This window comes from Heterostelium album (genome assembly GCF_000004825.1).
Source record: "Heterostelium album PN500 unplaced genomic scaffold PPL_scaffold9, whole genome shotgun sequence".
Classification (NCBI taxonomy): Eukaryota; Evosea; class Eumycetozoa; order Acytosteliales; family Acytosteliaceae; genus Heterostelium; species Heterostelium album.
Window position 1 is genome coordinate 722,837 of NW_008805071.1, and position 19,147 is coordinate 741,983.

The window sequence follows — 19,147 nt, forward strand, 5'->3', positions numbered from 1 at the left end:
TAAACAAAAAAAAATGTGATGATATGCTATGTTATGTTTGCTATAAATATAATTAACTGGATGATGTTAGATCTGTATGTTTTGTTTTATTTCGTATAGTCTTCTTCAAGTTGGTTTTTTGTTTTAAAAAATATATATTTTTTTTTTTTTGCTGTTGATTTGAAGATGGAATTTTTAAATTGATATAATGGCTGATTTAAATTTAATATGAAACAAAAAATTCTACTTTTTTTTTTTTTTTGTTTTTGGATTCGAAAAAAAAAAACAAAATTTTTAAAAAGATAAATTTATTGCATTGAGTTGAGTTGGATGTTGATGTTGTTGGATAAAAAGAAGGTCAGGTCAGGTGTCTGTGTTCTGAAGTAACAAAAAGCTTAAAAAAAAAAAACAAAAAAGCAAAAAAAGGAGAGAAGAGAAACAATTATTTGTTTGTTATGTTGATTAAATATAATATTATTATTTAATTGAATTGAGCATAAAGATAAAACTTTGTTGTTTGAATTCAATCCAATTCTCTCTATTTTTTTTTTTTTTTTGTTTTTTTTTTTTTTTTTTTTTTGATGGAATGGTTGTGGTTGTATCAAGAATGAAGAAGTTTAAACCTAAACTAAATTACATACACTACTGCTACCCACTGATGGTGAATGTGATACCAACCACTTAAAAAAAAAATAAATACAATTAATTATTTCAATTCTATTTATTTTATTTTTTTTTATAAATAATAATTTTTTTTTTTTTTTTTTTTAGTGGTGTTTGTTGTTTTGTTGTTGTTGTGGGTTAATTAATGGTGTGTGTGTTGTTGTGTTGTTTGATCTTATAAGAGTAGTAATTTAATTTAATTTGATTTAAAGAGAGAGATAAATATAAAGGTTGAACTTCTTCTTAATCTTGTACAACTATTTTTATTAGGCGAGTGAACCAAAAAAATAAATAGAAAAAAACAACAAAACCAAAAGAGCAAAAAAAAATTAAAAAATTTTGGGTATGAAGAGCATTTCTTTTTTTTGTTTTTCTTTTTTGTTTTTTTTTTTTTGGTTTTGTATTTCTTCATCGCCTTGCTGTTGATCATCTTGAATGAATTCAATTATCTTCTCCAATCTTCTAATGACATGATTGATTGATCGACGATTACAATTATATTGTTTTCAACATTCTAAAAAAGTTCAATTCCATGATTGATTGTATGAATGAATTATTGATTGATTGATCACTTACATTTATTCAATGGATTGTAAAAAAACTATTTAAAAAAATAAAATCAATTCTATTCTATTCTATCTTTATATATCTATTATATTATATGTACAGGTTGTTGTCGGAAGGAATGAATTGATGATATTAAATAGACTGAACTAACTAATTCTCGTTGTTATTATTATTGAATTACTTTTGTCCTGTTTGTGTTGTGTAACTTCTAAGATTAAATAAATAAAAAAGTGTATTAAACTATTTTTGTATGAGTCTAAATAAATATAATAAATAAATAAAAAAAAGGTGGTTGGGTGTCAAATTGATGAAACTCGGTGGTGAACTAATTGGTTGATTGATTGGCAATCCACTTTCTTTTCTTCCTATCTTCACTTCTTTCCTATATTCTCCTCTTTCTTTATTCTCCTATCTATCGAATCTAACTAAACTTTGTAACTATTAATAACTAACTAGCAAACAAACAAACAACTAAACTCTCTATATTTCTATCTATCTTTCTACGCTAACTATCATCCAAAATCTACTATCTTTTTTTAAAAAAAAAAAATTTGTTGATGTGCGAAAAACAAAAAAAACAATTGAGTTTTTTGATTTATTTTTTTCTTTTTTTTTTTTTTGTTTGTTTGATCATCACTCAAAACACAAACGAATACAAAAAAAAAAAAAAAAAATTTTAAAAAAAAAAATGGATGTTATTAAATTATTTCAAAACAAATCCCTATTTTTTGTTATCTTCAACCAAAATGTAATATTATCAATCATATTTATATGATATATGTTTTAGAAACAGTGATTGAATTGATTGATTTCCCAATGCCAACCTAACCAAACCAAAAAAAAAAACATACAAACAGAAAAAAAAATAACAGATTACTATTTTGATTCATATTAGTGTGTTAATCTTATTTATTTATCACAGACATCTGTGCTTTTTTATTTTTATTTTTATTTTTTTTAATACAGTGTTGATTGTATTATCGTTTTGTATAAATAGAAATTATGTATTGAACAATCCAACAGTACTATTATCCATATCAATATAATATCATCTTTTAATAGTATAAATTAAATCAAAAATTAATAAACATTCATTATTTTATTAATCCAATATACAAAAAATAAAATTAAAAAATACAAATTCAATCTATCAATCAAATCAAATCAAATAAATAAATTATTCTCAATTTACTAAACTATTACTATTCCAATCAATCCATAATATTATATATTAGTATCATTTAATATTTATCTAAATTTCTATTTTTAATTAGTTTATTAGTTTTGTTAGTTAATTAGTTCTCGAGTTTTAATTTGTTTATTAAGAAAAGAAAAAACATTTAGATAGATCTCAATAGATTATATATATATATACCAATTATTATTATATTCATTTTAAATTTATTGTAAACTAAGAGTTAAGTTAAAGGTAATTATTTATCACTAAATCTATCAATTCCATAAACAACTTCACAACCTTTTAGTTTTTTTTTTTTTTTTTTTTTTTTTTTTGCAAAAATTACACTAAAATAATTTAATTTGAAGTTGTTCATTACCTTAATTTAACCATTTTGGATGTTAAAAATACCAAAAAAAAAAACACCAAATACAGCCAATGAGTTCACATTATTTTAATCATTCCGGAATACCAAAACAACTTTTTATTATGTAATCAATTTTATATCATACTTATACTTTATTTATTATTTTTTACTTTTTTCTATTTTTATAACCATATAGATAAATAGATAGATATAACTACAACAGATATGGCATCTAAATTATTACAAAATCAGTTCAAAAGTATGATTAATCATTTATAGCATTGTTTGTATCAATTGGTTTTTTTAAAACAGATTAAAATACAGATCAATCAATCAATCAAATAGATAGATATTTAAACACCACCTTACTAACTATCATTTATCATGTAGAGATACAATCTGAACCTATTGAAGGTGTTTGTTTTGAACTTGTAAATGAAAATCTATTTGAATGGAAAGCTTATGTCGAAGGACCACCTGAAACTGATTAGTAAGTTGACAAACAATCAAACTGTTCCAACAAATTATTCTAATATTTATAAATATTTACTTTCAAAGTGAGGGAGGTATATTTCAAATTTCCATGAAATTTCCAAACGATTACCCAATGAGTCCACCTACCTTAGTATTTCTATCAGAGTTTTGGCATCCAAATGGTAATTAATTATAGCTATATTTATTAAATATTTATTTCTAACAATTTTTTATTTTTTTTGGAAAAAAAAATAGTTTATACTGATGGAAAAGTTTGTATATCAATTTTACACCCTCCCGGTGAGGATGAAACAAGTGGAGAGTTACCAGAGGAAAGATGGTTACCAACTCAAACTGTTACCACAATTATACTCAGTGTAATATCATTACTAAGTGCACCGAATACATCGTCACCCGCCAATGTAGATGCATCGGTAGAGTGGAGGAACGAACGCGAAGCCTACAAAAAGCGTATCAAAGCGCTCATTGCAAAGGCCAACCAGAAAGTACCGTCACACATTAAAATACCACATCCAGACTCTGATCCAATGGAGCGTGCCAAACAGGTCGAGAAGATGAAACTACTCAACAAACCGATGGACTTTTTCGATGACTATGACGATGCTGGCTATGATGACGACGAAGATGATGGTGATTATGATTACGAAGAGGACGAAGTCGATTATAACTCTGATAATGATGATGAAGGAATCGATAATGATGATGATTAATAATAATAAACAAACTGAGTGTTTCTCTTTTATTTTTAAACCTGAAATATATATTTATATAATAGTAACAACAACAATAAAACCTATACAAATAATTTAAATTAACTGATTCTTGTTTATTTTAATTCATTTTTAAAATTTTATATTAACAATTAATTTCAATTGGTGTTTGGGTTTCTGTTGCATTTTGAATTTGATTTTGATTTTGATTCTCTAGTTGCTTAGTTTCTTTTTCTGTTTTATTTAACTTGACATAGACTATGATAATTGTAAATATAATTAGCATTACTCCAATAAAGCTACCCATTCCAATAGCAATACCAACACCAGCATCTCTTAGATTTGGTTCTTTATATTTATGATCTCTTTCTATTTATTTTAAAAAGTAAAAAAAGAAAGCAATTAATTTATTATATTTTTTAATTAAACAACATATAAATATTTATTAATTTACCTCTATTTTTGGAAAGTACCAAGTCTATTAGTATTAAATTTAAAACTATTGAGAATATATGTTTAAAATTCATTTTATTTTTAATGGATAAATACAATCACTTTTTTTTTATACTTTTAAATATATCTATTATCTCATTGTCTGATTCGACATTCCTTTTTTGGTAGTTTTTTATTGATGGTATTGAACAATACAATGATTTACATAAATATAACCTTATCGAATTCTTACCCCAACATCCAAATAAAAATATATAAATAAACACTCATCATTGGAGGTATTACCGGATCAACCAATATATCTGTTTTTTTTTTAAAAAAAACAAAAGCAATTTGTATTTTAATATCTATAACCCACACACATTTAACTTATTTGGAAAATAATTGAGTAATATATATGATCAAAACAGTGTACTGGTACTATACATTTAAATATATAAGAATAACTTAATTAACGAAGAATTGTAACCATGAATTTGGAAATGATGTTAAATTGTTATTCAACAATATGATGTTGAAAATTAAATTAAAACATTCAATAAATAATGAGGTGAGATTGATTGAATAACTAACTGCATTTACATTATAAACAAATCTATTCTTTATTAAAGTTTAGAATAAGTCAGACACAGATTTAATTTCTTGGTTCGTAGATGTGTGGGTTTGGGGTGGCGGTGGCGAGCAACTCGGTTTCGGCGAACCAGAGGGCGATTTCACGCTTGGCAGAGTCGACAGAGTCTGAACCGTGGATGATGTTTCTTCCGACATCGATGGCCAAATCACCACGAATGGTACCTGGGGCGGAGGCCAATGGGTTGGTGGCACCGATGAGGGCACGGGCGGCAGCGATGACACCCTTACCTTCCCAGACCATAGCAACGACTGGACCAGAGGTGATGAAGGAGACGAGACCACCGAAGAATGGTCTTTCGGCGTGCTCAGCATAGTGAGACTTGGCCAAATCGGCGGTTGGAACGATTTGCTTGAGACCGACGAGGACGAATCCCTTACGCTCGAAACGGGCGATGATCTCTCCGACCAAATTACGGGCAACACCGTCTGGCTTGATGGCAATGAATGATCTTTCGGTGACTGACATTATAAAATTTCGTTGTTTAAAAATATAAATATATGGTTAAAAACAAAACTGAACAAATTTTCAAGTGTTTCTTCAAGATACTGTTCAAAAAAAATTGTCAAAAAAAAAATCAAAAAAATTTGAGAAAAAAAAAAAAAAAAACAAAAGTGTTGTGTGGTTCAGAGATTTGAGTGATCAATCTGAACTTCCTTTTATGGATTTAAATTGACACAAAATTATTTTAAAGATTTATATTGATATTATATTAAAATAAACTTGTTTTATTTTAGAAATAAATAAATAAGATTTTTTTATTGATACATTTTTAATTACATTGATATGGTTTTTAAGGGTTTGGGTTTGTGTAGCTATTATCTATGTATAATTTGACATTGGTTGTCCTGTGATGACTTGATATGCGTGAACTGCATCCTCTATATCTCTAATCCACAGTAGTTTATCTGCGTAGTTCTCTGCAGAAAATGATTGTCTATACGCTTGTTCTTTGCAAAGATGTAATATTTCGAATCCACTTTTAATCTCTGTGTTGTAATATATATATATTAATAGTGTTAAATAATAGTAATAGTGTTAGTTAACTTTATATTAATGATTGTTATGTTATTATTGATCATTATTACCTTTTGTTTCAATATCTCTAATATCAAGTAGATTCGATAGATAAATGGTTACAACGCGATTCTTTTGAAGTATGGATGATTTATAGACGATGATGATATCGTCGAGCAGGTAGAGAGTGGCGTCTTGACTCTTTCCGGTTTCCTTTTTGAAGATCTTTGTCTTTCCCTCTTTGAGGAGTGTTTTCTTGAGGAGAAGTGAATCGTGTTCCTTACCGATGAGATCTCTAATCTCATTGATCTTCTCTTCGTTCTTTATCTTTCCGTTGATATCCGATACGATCTTCTCCATCAGCTTAGCTGCTCTCTCGAAAGCACGATAGTGTTCATTCTCCTCCGGTACCGTATTCTTCAACTCTCTCAATAGCAGTGGATATTTACATAGTCTCTGTACTGGTTTTATTACATATGATGATATATTTTGATTCTTTACACCTGGTAGTGATTTTATATGCTAAAAACAACAACAACAACAACAACAACAACAACAACAACAACAACAACAAAAATAACAACAATAAAAACAGTTAGTTAACTAATTAACATAATCTATAACTTCTTATATTATTAATCTAATTCTAAATCTTACAGTTAAAATAGAAGATAATTGACTATTATTCTCCCATGATACTAATTGCTTATTACATTGTTCTTGATTTGATAAATATGTTACATATCTTTGTAAAGCGTTGGTCTATGAGTATATTGAGTATTTAATATTGAATTTGATTAGATAAATATAATATCATCATTATTAATAACTAGTTATTACATACATGCTTAAAGAATATCTCATCTACATTTGGATAGTTATTGATGTTTTCCATGTTTGGTATGATTTCTAGTAGTGAGTTGAATAGGCGTAGATTGATGACATAGAGTTCGTCGACATTGGAGAATACATAGTTGATATCTTCGTTTTTGATGCTCATCGATGGGTGTTGCGATAGTTCAATCATACTGTTCTTGTAGTAGTTGATAAGAATGTAGAGATCATCGAGATAGTCTGCTTCGGTTTCAATCAGTTCTTTGACCACTCGGTTGGTAGTGGTGCTAGTCGCTATCGGTGGAAGCGCCGAACGTCTCGACGCCACCTGTTCAACGCAATTCAGTTTCTCAATGATCAACTCCTTCGGATCAACATAGTCAACCGCAACAGTAGATCGTTTACTACTGAAGAATCCACGTTTCTTTTGTTGTACTGTTGCTGCTGCTGCAGATGTAGTAGGTGGTGACGACACAACATCTGAACCGTTGTTGTTGTTATTGATGTCCATTGAAGAACCATCGTTGGGTGATGACGACGATGTTGTCGTTGTTGTAAACGATGAGAACGAACCACTCGATGATCCAGAGCTAGGCGACATCTCGTAGCTACTTCCGTATTCTTCAGCGTCGGCATCGGCGTCGTCAGTTCCGGGCGCGTCGTCGTCGCGCAGCGACAGCGATGCAGTCTTTCTGGACAACATCTTTTGCCGCATGGTTTTGCGTTTGGCTTCATCGGATGACGACAGTTCACCACCACTGCTATTGCTACCACCACTACTGTTGTTGCTCCTCAAGTTTGGCGAGTAGGTGGACGGACTTGAAAGTCCACCATCCTGACCAATCAAAGATATCGTGCGACCATTCAACAGTGATCCATTTTCATGCTGGGAATTACAGTTATCCTTTTGAGATAATCCATTACTACCACTACTATTAGGTACAATTGTATCAGATTTTATACGAGTTCTTGGTGGAATTACTGGATGTTGTTGTGCTCCAGGTGGTTGTGAAACTGGTCTATGATTTGGATTTGGATTGTGATTGTGATTGTGATTGTTGATTGCATTTGCATTTGAATGATTGTTTGAAAGTGGTGGTGTTACTGGTCTTAGATTTACCATTCTTTTAGGTTGTTGACCATCTGTTGTAGCTGTGAAGTTTGAGGGTGGCGATGGAGTTGGTAGTGGTCTTGGTGCTGTTGGTGGAGGTTGTTGATGGTGGTTGTTGTTGTTGTTTATCGGTGAAACAGGTCTTGTTAATCCATTGTTTCTCGGTGGTACAGCGGGTGTTTGTGAATGTGTTGTTGGTGATGCTGTAAAATTTCTTTTTGGTACTGGTGGTCTTCCATCGGAAACCTGTTCTGAATTGCCATTGTTATTATTATCGTTATTATGTAATGTTATCGTTGTCATTATCGGTGGTGTTCCCAATGACGATGGCGATGGTGATAGTGTAATTGGCGACATTGCACTTGCTGGTGATGTAGATGTCGGTGATAAATAGTGTTTCTGTTGTTGTTGTTGATGTTGACTGAATAATGATAGTGGTGATATCTCTTGAGGTTTTTGATTACTATTGCTATGTTGTTCCGATGTTGAAAACATCAAAGTCGGAGATGAAATATCAAAACTCTCCGATTGATTATTCAACTTTTCTGAACTCTTTGATTTCTTAAATGATCTTAATGTGAGTACTAATAATAAAAAATAGAAATAATAACATGTTAGTTAATGTACATATTAATTTGATTATTGAAATTGTTAATATTAGTTAATATTAACTAATTAATTTATTACTTTTTTTCTTTGATTTTGTTGTTGATTTTTGTTGATCTGCTGTCGTTGATGTGGTAGACTCGGGTGAGTTGTTAGCTTCCTCATCTTCATCTTCCTCTTGTTGCTGTTGTTGTTGTATTTTTTTATTGCGATTCCTTATCTGTTCAATCATGTTAAATTAATCTATTGCTTTCAAATAAAATTGGTGTTGATCAATTAATTTTGGAATTGTAATAAAATAAAATAAAATCAAAAAAAGCAATGATTGTTATAAAATAAATAAATAAAAATTGGTTTTTTGTTTTTTAAAAAAAGAGGAGGATCAATCATGTGTTTGTTTTAATCGCAGTGTTATAATTTTCTTACACCTTCCCACCTTCCCTCCTTTCAACCAATCAATTATTTTTAGCAAAAAATTGATTTCACACTTTTCTTTTTAAAAGAATTTTGGATGAAAAAATAAAAAAATATTAAAACTTTTTGCTAAAATCGATCATTAATCTGAGTTGACACATTTCTGATCATGATTATAACAAAATCAGTTGTTTGCCTTTCATACAACTAAATTAATTCTTTAGAATTATTTGTTGTTTGTTCTTGTTTTCTTATTTTTATCTATTTTTATTTTTAAAATTTATAAGAATATTTTAAATATCAAACAATTCAATTTAATGAATTCAAGAAATTAATTCTTTATGATAGTAGTAATTGTTGTTTTATTTTAATCTGCAATATAATATTGATAGATATATAAGTATTAATCAGATAATCATGCCAATCAAATAATAATAGTAAAATGATAATAAGACAGCAATTACCTATTAAGTTGATTTACTTTATTAGGAAATAGTGTTGTTTGCCTGTTGTTGTTGTTGTTGTTGTTTTCAAAACAAACCATTCTCGTTACTCTGTTTATATAAAATTATTGTTATTCTCGTTATTACATTCATTATCACTCCTCTCTGCCTATCATCTCATCTCTCTCATTTGGTTATAATTAGAATAGTAATAGGTGAAAACAGAGTCAGCTGCACTGTAAGAGAGTGTTGAATGGTATCTATATTTGAGATGAAAAATAGTGGTGGTAGTGTTTGTTTGTTTGTTTGTTGTTGTTGTTATTGTTTTGGTCGAATATGGTGGTTTTTGTGGGATATTAAGTGTGGTCGATGTGGATAGTCTACAAATAACACTAGCAAGCAATAATACTTTTATACCTTATGTTACATATGAAGTATATCATATTAGCATTGATGGATTTGTTTGATTGGTTAACTGGGAAAAAGTTATTTGAACAAAAATTTGGGGTACACACACTTGTTGTTATGATATTTGCTTTATGTACATACTTCTTCATTTTCCATTTTTCTGGTTGCTGGTTTAGTAGATAAATAGGAGTGAGTGATTGAATGATGATATGTTAACATGTGATGTGACAAACGTGTTGATTCTGCTGCTCTTATTGTTGTTGTTGTTGTTGATATACTCCTGTAGATAAAAAACAATTTAAATAAAAAAAAAAGAAAATGGATAGAATAGGAAAATACAACATATAAGGACAAATGAAATGTGAGATAGACAACACAAACTATATTTTTGGAATATATATACCTTTGTCCATCACCACCACAGCAACAACAAAAAAACAACATGTATATATATCTTTTTATATCTTTATTTTTTAGATGTAGATACATTGTCATATGATGTAATCCTCTATATATAAGCATGGGATAGGATAGGTAGTTGAAAGGGATTATCAATATAATTATTTTTGTTTTTGTATTCAAAGTGACGATTTTTTTTTTTCTGTTCTAGTGTGAGTTTTAGTGTGAATGTCAATGTGAGTGTGAGTGTGTAGTGAGATAAGTCAGAGTTGAGTGAGTGTGTTGTGTTTTTACTTGTATGTCTTTGGTTTTGTTTTTCTTTTTATGATTATGTTTTTGATGAGTGTGTTTGTATAAATGAGTGTGTGGGTTTGTGTGTTTTGAGGAGTGGAGTTAAAACAGTACAATAAAAAAACAATATCATGATATTAAATCAAGAATAAATTTGAAAAAAAAAAGACATAAATAACAAGATATCCCTATTATTTTTATTTAATTTAATTTGGATTATTACAAACATCAGACAACCAATATATATATAGAATAGAAACAACAACAAAATTGATAACCATCATCAGTTTTTTGTTTTTGCTATTTCCAATTTGCATTTTTTTATTCTACAAAACTATTATTTGTAAAACAGGAAGCAACTTGTGATAATCCAATTTTCTAGATTATTTTTTTTTTTATTGTTATTATTTGTTATTATTTATTTTTTGGTAGCATTTAGTTTAAATTTACCATCATTCGAAATTGTATAATTTTTTTTTTTCTTCTTTGGTCAATCATCAATCACTTTCATAATATTTATATTGCCATATAAAAAAAATATATAGAACCCCATTCTTCACCAGCAACAACAACAACAATATCTTCATCATCATCTATCACAGTAATACCATCACCATTGTCTTCAAAAACAAAAAAAAACAATAGAAAAATAATTAGTTAATTAATTTCCAAAACTAATTAAACACTACTACCATTGTTATACCACACTACAAACCGTATACAACTCATCATCGATAGTATTACATCATTTTTTGGTTACCTATATGATTTATATCCTGATAACTATTTACTATTTTTTTGTTTGTTTATTTTTGGATTTCCAGTTTTCTAAAAATAAATAATAAATATCTATCTATAGTTAAAAAGAGTTTAATAAATATTAATAAATATTATATTCAGGTAACATCTATATTACTACCCTACTTTTAAAAATATTAAATAATAATAATTTAATTAATAATTATTGTCAATAATAATAAATATAAATAGTTAAGTTTTTTTTTTGTATTACTATAATAAAATTTGTTAAATTAGTAAAATGAGTTTAATGGTTAATAACCATCCTCAATTCCATTCGATGGAATTAAATCCAGCATATAATGGAATGATTAATGGCCAAAACCAAATTCCACATCCATATTTATCACAACAACATCAACAACAATTAGGTCATGCTGTTGTTCCACATCTACCACATATAGCGCCATCAGGACATCTATTGAGGAATGTTCCTGACTACCAGCCTGGCACCGGAGCACAGTCTTCAACTGCATCACCGTCATCCAGCAGCAATATAACAACATCATCACCCATTCCCAATAATATTTCCATTAATAATAGTCCTGTGAATCAATCTAACTCCAGTCCATCTGCAATGCAATCAAGCAATAAACGTATATCGATTACACAACAAACCTGTTTGGTCGAGGAGAAATTCTCAAAGAACGGTGTCCAAAAGAATGTTCATGTAGTCGTCAAAAACAATCCATTCCTCCTCACTCTAACGTTGCTTGACAACTCACTGAATTTCCATCAACTCTCGCCCGAGGTACATCTAGTGTATGACTCTGAGAATTTGAAAGAAGTCGACTCTGCAACCATGAAGCCACTCGAATACAAGACCAGAGCCAACGAAGAAGGTGACCAACTGACTGTTGAACTTAGAATAAAAGTACTCTCATCGCAGCTTGAAGATATGCTGTTCCGTGCGCGTGTAAGAATAGTAGATCCACGAACCAGAAAGGAGATCGCTGGTCTGGCAGTTGTCACTCATCCCATCAGAGTTGTCTCCAAGCCCGACCAAGTAAAGAAGAAAGCCAAGAAGAGAAAGAGAGCACCAACCGACTCACTCATGGATACACTCAATCGAATTGAACACCAACAAAAGGAGCAACAAAGACTGCTCAAGAAACTCTGCTATTTCGACAAGGAGAACAATCTCGGTGCGCTTCTCGCCGCCAACAACTCCAGTGTCAACAGTCTGCTCGTTCCCAATGCCGACTCGCCAAAGATTGTCGATCACGAAGGAAAGATCATCGAGACAAACTGCTCGGACAACGGATCGGAAGACGAATCCGGTGGTGCCAAACAACAGGGTGTCGCCGACAAAGACGACTTCCAGAAGGCATTCAAAGAGTTTATTTGTGCTTTCAAACAGCTGCAGTGTCTTGATCCCGACGGTGCCGACAGTGCATTCAAGATCAACACCTGTGCCAACGATGCACAGACCATGTGTGAGATACTCGAACTTGTCAAAATGGAAATGAAGAAAGATGAGCAAATCAAAGACAAGTGTGGCATCTCAGAGTCGATCGGCGGTGAATCACTTTGTTCTTGTCGTATCTGCCCGTACAAAGTCAAGGTCGATCACATCAACCAATCCTACGAGAATTACTTTAATATGTTTGGAGCTGCCGGTGCTGCCGCTGCCGTTGCCGCTCAGAATCAAATGGTTGTACCACAACTTGAATACTCATTAGATGGCACAACTCAACAGCAACAACAACAAGTACAACAGCAACAACAACAACAAGCAGCATTACAACAACAACAAGTATTACAACAGCAACAACAACAACAACAACAACAAGCATTACAACAACAATATCTACAACAACAACAATTGCAACAACAATATCAATATCATCAACAATTACAACAACAACAAATTCAACATCTTCAACAGATGCAACCTGCTACAATAGAACAACAAATATATCTCCAACACATTCAGCAACAACACCAAATGATGTTACATCAACAACAACAAAGATTACTCCAACAACAACAACAACAACAACAACATCAACAAACAGACCAACAACTTACAAATAACTTTGTCGATTTTAACAATGGTTTAATGAACTTCCAAGTAGGTCTATTTAATGACTTGGGATTCTCGGCTGTTTAAACATTTTATTTAATAATAAATTTAATATAATATATAAAGTTATAAAATTTAAATAAAATATAATTATAATTATAATGAATTAATAATTTGAAAAAACCCAATAAATTTTATAAACAATATCAAAAAGTACAATTCTTAGTAAAAATACAATGGAAATAAATGGTTGCGAATATCTAGACTAGACTCAAAGAAATACTATCTTTTAACAAAGATGAATCTATCATTACTATTATTTCGATGACAAAAACAAATCATCATTATCCACACCGTCAGATTGTAGATTGAATTAATAAATAAAAATAGATATTGTAGGTGGATTTATGTTTATTAAAGTGATATATATTAATAGTATTAGTTACATAATTATACATGGATCTAGATGGTCTTTATCGATATTAGATCTTTGTTGTTGTTGTGACTGATGGGTAGATGAAGATACTGATTCCTTTTCAATATTTTCATTACTTTTCTTATTATTATTATTATTATTGTTGTTATCATTATTACTTTTTTTATCATTGTTATCAGTATTCTTCTTTCCTCCATTATTATTGTTACTATTTGATTCGTTATTCTGATTTGTCTTCTTATTAATTATCTTTTTGATGATTGGTTCACCGGTTATCTTCTTTTTTAAATTGTCTAGATCCGTTGAGAACTTTGATGGTTGTGGTGTTGTTGTTGATGTAGATGATGATGATGATTGTGGTGTTGAAGTAATATTACCGATATTACTACTATTGTTATTGGAGTTATTATTATTATTACAATTATCAGAGTTGTTGTTATTGTGTTTATTATTATTATTATTATTATTATGGTTGTTGTTACTACTGTTGTTATTACTGTTATTATTATTGTTATTGTTGCTACTGAGTGAAGAGATAGAATTTAATCTATCTTCATCTAATAAGTGAAAAGAATTACTTCTTCTCTTAAGACCTTCTCTGGTCGACGAATCAGCAGGACCGTGATTTACAGGTGAGAAAGGATTGGTCGGTGTCTGAAAACTCTCGAGAATCAGTGTATTCTCAAGTGCCATCTTCTTTAGACCTTCGAATGTAGTGTGTTCCTCGAGTTGCTCCAAGAACTTCTGTGTCCGTGTGAAGCGATCGGTATCTATCTTTTTAAAGAAAATAGCCAACTCTATCATCGATTGTATTTCTGGTTTCGTTAAATAGGTCTTTGATTCAATTGCAAATGATTTAAATATCACTATATTATTAATCAATAACATAACATAACATAACGATAAAAGTAAGTAAGTAAGTAAGTAAGTTGTTTTGTTTTCTATCTATCTAGTTCGAATTTGAATATGATTAATAAATATTTACATCTTAACTTTTGATCGAATGTTCCTTGAGATAATATTGATAAACCTTTAACAAGCTAAAAAATAAATAAATAAAGATTAATATATTATATTAATGAATAAGTTAAGAATAATATCGTTGTGTATAATTAAAAATATATTTACCTCTTTGAAATTTAAAAGTCTATCATTATCTTCATCCATGGCTTCGAACATCTTCTCCATGAGTTTAGTTAGATTCTCACTGTTTTGTTTGTCGTCGTTCGAGAGATTCTCAAGATCTTTCCAGTTGGGGAAGAATCTCATGATTATTTGATGAAATTGGAGGTATCCTATGCCTGTACCATCGTGTGACAATATATCGAATTCCTCTTTTAAGCTCTTTAATTTATCTAAACTAACTATAATATATTACATTATATAATATAGACTTATTATTAGTATAATAATAATAATAATAATAATAATAATAATAATAATAATAATAATAATAATAATAATAACAACAACTTACAAGATGTAAATTTCATTAAATATTTGATATCCTTTTGCTCTTCATTATCTTTAACCTGTTTCTTTGTGATTTGCCAATGTTTCAATTTGAGATCTTGTATCTTCTTTCTTGACATTACTACTCCGATTCTCTTTGGTGATGTCTGTTGTGTGTTATTAAATAAAAAGGTAACAACAGCAAAAGAGTTAGATATACTGAGATATTCAACATACTTTCTTTACTTAAACTACTTACTCTTATTGTATTTAGAATTTGTTTAGCATTGTCTAGAGAATTCAATATCTCAACTACCTGCGCGTGTGAAGTCGCCTTCATCAACGATTCAATATTGAGTTCTATCAGTGCCAATCCGATCTCTAGTAACACCTTACTTCCTCTAACAAACAGATTATCCCAAATAATCAAAGCAAACTATTATATTATTAGAAAATAACAATAACAACAATTAACATTAATATTTGAATTATTATAAGAGAATAAGATAGATATATTTACTTGTACAGGTAATATCGTTGAAAATAGACATAGGAACCATTCAATCGTTAGTATCTGAATGACAACACCGATTCTCTTGAAGTGATTCATCAAGTCTGGAAACATATCACACAGTAGATCATTGAATACCTGTTGATCGATCTGTGCACCCAACATCGTATGTGTAAAGTAATCCGGTAGTATCTTATCTGCAATGTAATTCAAACACCAAAAGCTTCTTCCTCTTTAATTAATGTTAATAAAGTAAAAGTAAAATAAGTTAGAATTAGATATTATCATTTTAAACAAACACTACAACTAACTAACTTACCATCTTCAATAATCAATAACAATATATATGAAATGTAATTTAACGATTGACAATACCCAACATTAGGATTGTTGATACTATATACAAACAAAATGTTTTGAATCTTCTCTTTGAAAGTTTCATCATTCGATAGTAGATGATTCGGGAATGTTCTATCTAAATCCTAATATATATAATTATATTAGTTTATAAGATAAGATAAGATAAGAAAAGTTTAGATAAGATAGGATAGTAATAATATTTACCAATTTAATTTCAGTCTTGTAATCTCTTATCTTTGATTGTGTTTCCTTTTCTTTTAGTAACTTGAAATACTCCTTTCTAAAGTCTTCGAGTGACGATGCCTCGAGGTATGACAGCCAAACCTTCTTACGGTAGTGACGGGGTATGCCTTTGTTGACGAGGTCGATGAACGATCGGTCATGCTCCAACTTGGCGAGTCGATCGATCTTGTCTTCACAGCGATTACGTATAAAGTGAAACCAATTCTCAGAGTTCTCGGTTTCATCTTCCTGAGCCATCTCGTTCAACACCTCAATCGTCTTACCACTCGCTTTCTTGCTATATCGGAATCCGTAGATATCTAAAAACTCATCATCATCGTCATCGTTGTCATATTCATTATTATTACCACTACCACCACTACTACTAGCTAGTTTTTCATTTTCAATATGATCATTATCACCATCTCTGACAACAATATTTATATCTATTTCTACTTTTAATTGTTCATTTTCATTACTATTCATTTCTCTACGTCTTTAGTTGATCTATCTATTATTCATTGATTTGATTTGATTTACAATTCTATTCTATATTACAAACTGATTATGAAACAAATGAATACTTTGTTTTAAGAAATAGATTTAAGAAAAAATATAAATAAATATCTATATAAATTTATTGATTACAATTTTTTTTAAAAATTTTTTATTTTTGATGATATCATTCCATGGAGATCGAAGAATTGGCAAAATTTGTGAATTAAAATTGGTGTCAAAAATTGTTGAAAGACTTTTCACACAATACACCTGATCTTCTCTTAGTTGACAAATCTATGCTTGAAAGACAATTTAAAATCTATTAAATCTTAATATAAATAGTTATCATTATATTCACACATTTCTAAATCAAAAACAAGAAAATTTCTTTGAAATCTACTCTTCTAAAACCAACTATTAAAAAGAAAGTAATCTAAGTTTAATACAAACTTTTTTTTTTAAATCAAAAAATTAATTTGACTCAAAATTCCGAGAATTATAGTAAACATATAATATCTTTTTTTGAAATGAACATCTCATTTATCAAAACAAACACAAAATTATAGACAAACTCTAGACGAGTCTATTGATATAAAAATATAAAATAAAAATAATTAAAAAATAGAAAAAAAACTAGAATTATTTTTTTTATTTTATTTAATCAATAGTAAAAGTATTATATCTTTTTGAAATGAACATCTCACTTATTAAAACAAAGCTATAATGATAGATTATCTATTATCATTATTGCTATACTAGTCTATTGATACCAAAATTATAAAGAAATAGTATCAATCTCTCTATCAAAGATAAAATGATAGTCTTTCGACGAGTCTATTGATAAAATAATAATAAGAATTTCATAATTTTAAATCATTGACTAAAAATGTTATTCTATAAACAACAAGTTTTCAAATACCAGGCTTGTCTATTTTTAATTAATCAATCTTTGGTATAAAAAAAAAAAATTTTGATATTTTTCAGTTATTTTTTTCAAATTGAAAACTAATAATTTTGAATTATCTCAATAATAAAATATAAAAAGAAAAAACAAAAACAAGAAACAAAGGAATGTAAGGAATGTCTTTTGATAATAATAATAAGTTTATAGATGATTCAATAGATAGTTATAGTAATATAAAAAATAATAATAATAGTATTATTAATAGTAGTGTAAATTATAAATTTAATGATCAAGCATCTGAAAGACATAAACAAGATGAATATCATAGTAACAATAACAATATATACTCAATAAACGATATAAATAGTAATAATAGTGGTGGTAGTAGTAATAGTCATAGTTTAGACGATGAAGATAATGAAGATGACGATCAAAATGAAAAATTAGTTTCAACAAACAATAATGTAGATTTTAAAGATATAGATAATGATAATAACTATAGTAATGATGAAAAACAACCACATACTGAAAGTAAAAAGATAATTATGCTGAAATCAACGTTCTGGGTGGTTGTTTGGATCGCGCTGAATATGGCGCTGCAGCTGGCGAACAAGTATCTGGTGGAGATCGGTTTCAAATTCCCGATCTTCATTATTCTCACTGGAACCACTACAACGTTTATTGGTTGCATGTTTTTCATGTTTGTCTTTAAGATGGCTGCATTCCCACCGAGAGAAGCGCTGTGGCGTCGCAAATGGACACTGCTGATAGCCGCGCTCTTCCAGTCGGCAACCTATGTACTCGAGAACATCAGTATCGTCACCATGTCGATTTCACTGAACCAAATCATCAAGGCGACAGGTCCGGTGTTTGTTGTGTTGATCTGCATGGTTTGGTACCGGGAGCGCTACAGCTGGACGTCGTTACTAGCGATCGCGATTATTGTTACGGGCGCGGCACTGGCCGTCTTAAACAACCCGGATTTCGACAGGATGGGATTCCTCTATTCTCTATCGTCGACGGTGTTTGCCGCTCTGCAAACGATCATCATTGCATCGCTACTCAAAGATCGTTCACTCAATACGATAACGATCCTGACGGTGACGTCGTTGCCGTCGGCACTCTCTATTGTGCCGCTGTTTTGCGCCATTGAGTTGCCGCGCTTCATTCGTGAGCCGCCAGAAGACCCGCTCGTTCCAAGCCTTATAGTGGTCGGGCTGGCGGTAGCGGCATTCTTTTATAACCTCTCGCATTTCTATATCGTGCAGTACACGTCTGCGCTGTACTATTCAATTGTCGGCAATGCCAAAGTCGTATTTCTCATCATCATCAGTTCACTGATCTTCCCTAATCCCTCGCCGTTTCACCCGATCAA

General features: G+C 30.0%; 8 protein-coding genes across 8 annotated transcripts; 3 read left to right on the forward strand and 5 right to left on the reverse strand.

Annotated features, from left to right (window-relative positions):
• Positions 1-287: 287 nt before the first annotated feature.
• Positions 288-2,603, reverse strand: PPL_08823 (uncharacterized protein; the record flags this gene model as incomplete). Its single annotated transcript, XM_020579624.1, has 4 exons — positions 288-373; positions 617-659; positions 1,720-1,739; positions 2,585-2,603. 4 exons carry the CDS (start codon positions 2,601-2,603, stop codon positions 288-290), a joined length of 168 nt encoding a protein of 55 aa, XP_020430299.1.
• A 375-nt stretch (positions 2,604-2,978) lies between these two features.
• ubcC (ubiquitin-conjugating enzyme E2) lies at positions 2,979-3,958 on the forward strand (the record flags this gene model as incomplete). The annotated part of the gene is made up of 4 exons (XM_020579625.1): positions 2,979-3,012; positions 3,144-3,243; positions 3,312-3,409; positions 3,483-3,958. 4 exons carry the CDS (start codon positions 2,979-2,981, stop codon positions 3,956-3,958), a joined length of 708 nt encoding a protein of 235 aa, XP_020430300.1.
• Positions 3,959-4,103: 145 nt separating this feature from the next.
• PPL_08825 (uncharacterized protein) lies at positions 4,104-4,485 on the reverse strand (the record flags this gene model as incomplete). The annotated part of the gene is made up of 2 exons (XM_020579626.1): positions 4,104-4,327; positions 4,413-4,485. The coding sequence occupies 2 exons, from the start codon at positions 4,483-4,485 to the stop codon at positions 4,104-4,106; spliced, it is 297 nt and encodes a 98-aa protein (XP_020430301.1).
• Positions 4,486-5,045: 560 nt separating this feature from the next.
• On the reverse strand, positions 5,046-5,510 carry ndkC-2 (nucleoside diphosphate kinase; the record flags this gene model as incomplete). The annotated part of the gene is made up of 1 exon (XM_020579627.1): positions 5,046-5,510. One exon carries the CDS (start codon positions 5,508-5,510, stop codon positions 5,046-5,048), a length of 465 nt encoding a protein of 154 aa, XP_020430302.1.
• Positions 5,511-5,864: 354 nt separating this feature from the next.
• PPL_08827 (uncharacterized protein) lies at positions 5,865-11,314 on the reverse strand (the record flags this gene model as incomplete). Its single annotated transcript, XM_020579628.1, has 7 exons — positions 5,865-6,031; positions 6,131-6,581; positions 6,717-6,821; positions 6,904-8,588; positions 8,692-8,794; positions 10,017-10,155; positions 11,310-11,314. 7 exons carry the CDS (start codon positions 11,312-11,314, stop codon positions 5,865-5,867), a joined length of 2,655 nt encoding a protein of 884 aa, XP_020430303.1.
• A 290-nt stretch (positions 11,315-11,604) lies between these two features.
• On the forward strand, positions 11,605-13,476 carry cudA (putative transcriptional regulator; the record flags this gene model as incomplete). The annotated part of the gene is made up of 1 exon (XM_020579629.1): positions 11,605-13,476. The coding sequence occupies one exon, from the start codon at positions 11,605-11,607 to the stop codon at positions 13,474-13,476; it is 1,872 nt and encodes a 623-aa protein (XP_020430304.1).
• Positions 13,477-13,831: 355 nt separating this feature from the next.
• Positions 13,832-16,856, reverse strand: PPL_08829 (TBC domain-containing protein; the record flags this gene model as incomplete). Its single annotated transcript, XM_020579630.1, has 10 exons — positions 13,832-14,382; positions 14,404-14,691; positions 14,811-14,865; positions 14,954-15,189; positions 15,303-15,513; positions 15,537-15,568; positions 15,674-15,713; positions 15,798-16,020; positions 16,104-16,270; positions 16,353-16,856. The coding sequence occupies 10 exons, from the start codon at positions 16,854-16,856 to the stop codon at positions 13,832-13,834; spliced, it is 2,307 nt and encodes a 768-aa protein (XP_020430305.1).
• Positions 16,857-17,948: 1,092 nt separating this feature from the next.
• PPL_08830 (uncharacterized protein) lies at positions 17,949-18,925 on the forward strand (the record flags this gene model as incomplete). Its single annotated transcript, XM_020579631.1, has 2 exons — positions 17,949-18,303; positions 18,486-18,925. 2 exons carry the CDS (start codon positions 17,949-17,951, stop codon positions 18,923-18,925), a joined length of 795 nt encoding a protein of 264 aa, XP_020430306.1.
• Between the last annotated feature and the right edge of the window lie 222 nt (positions 18,926-19,147).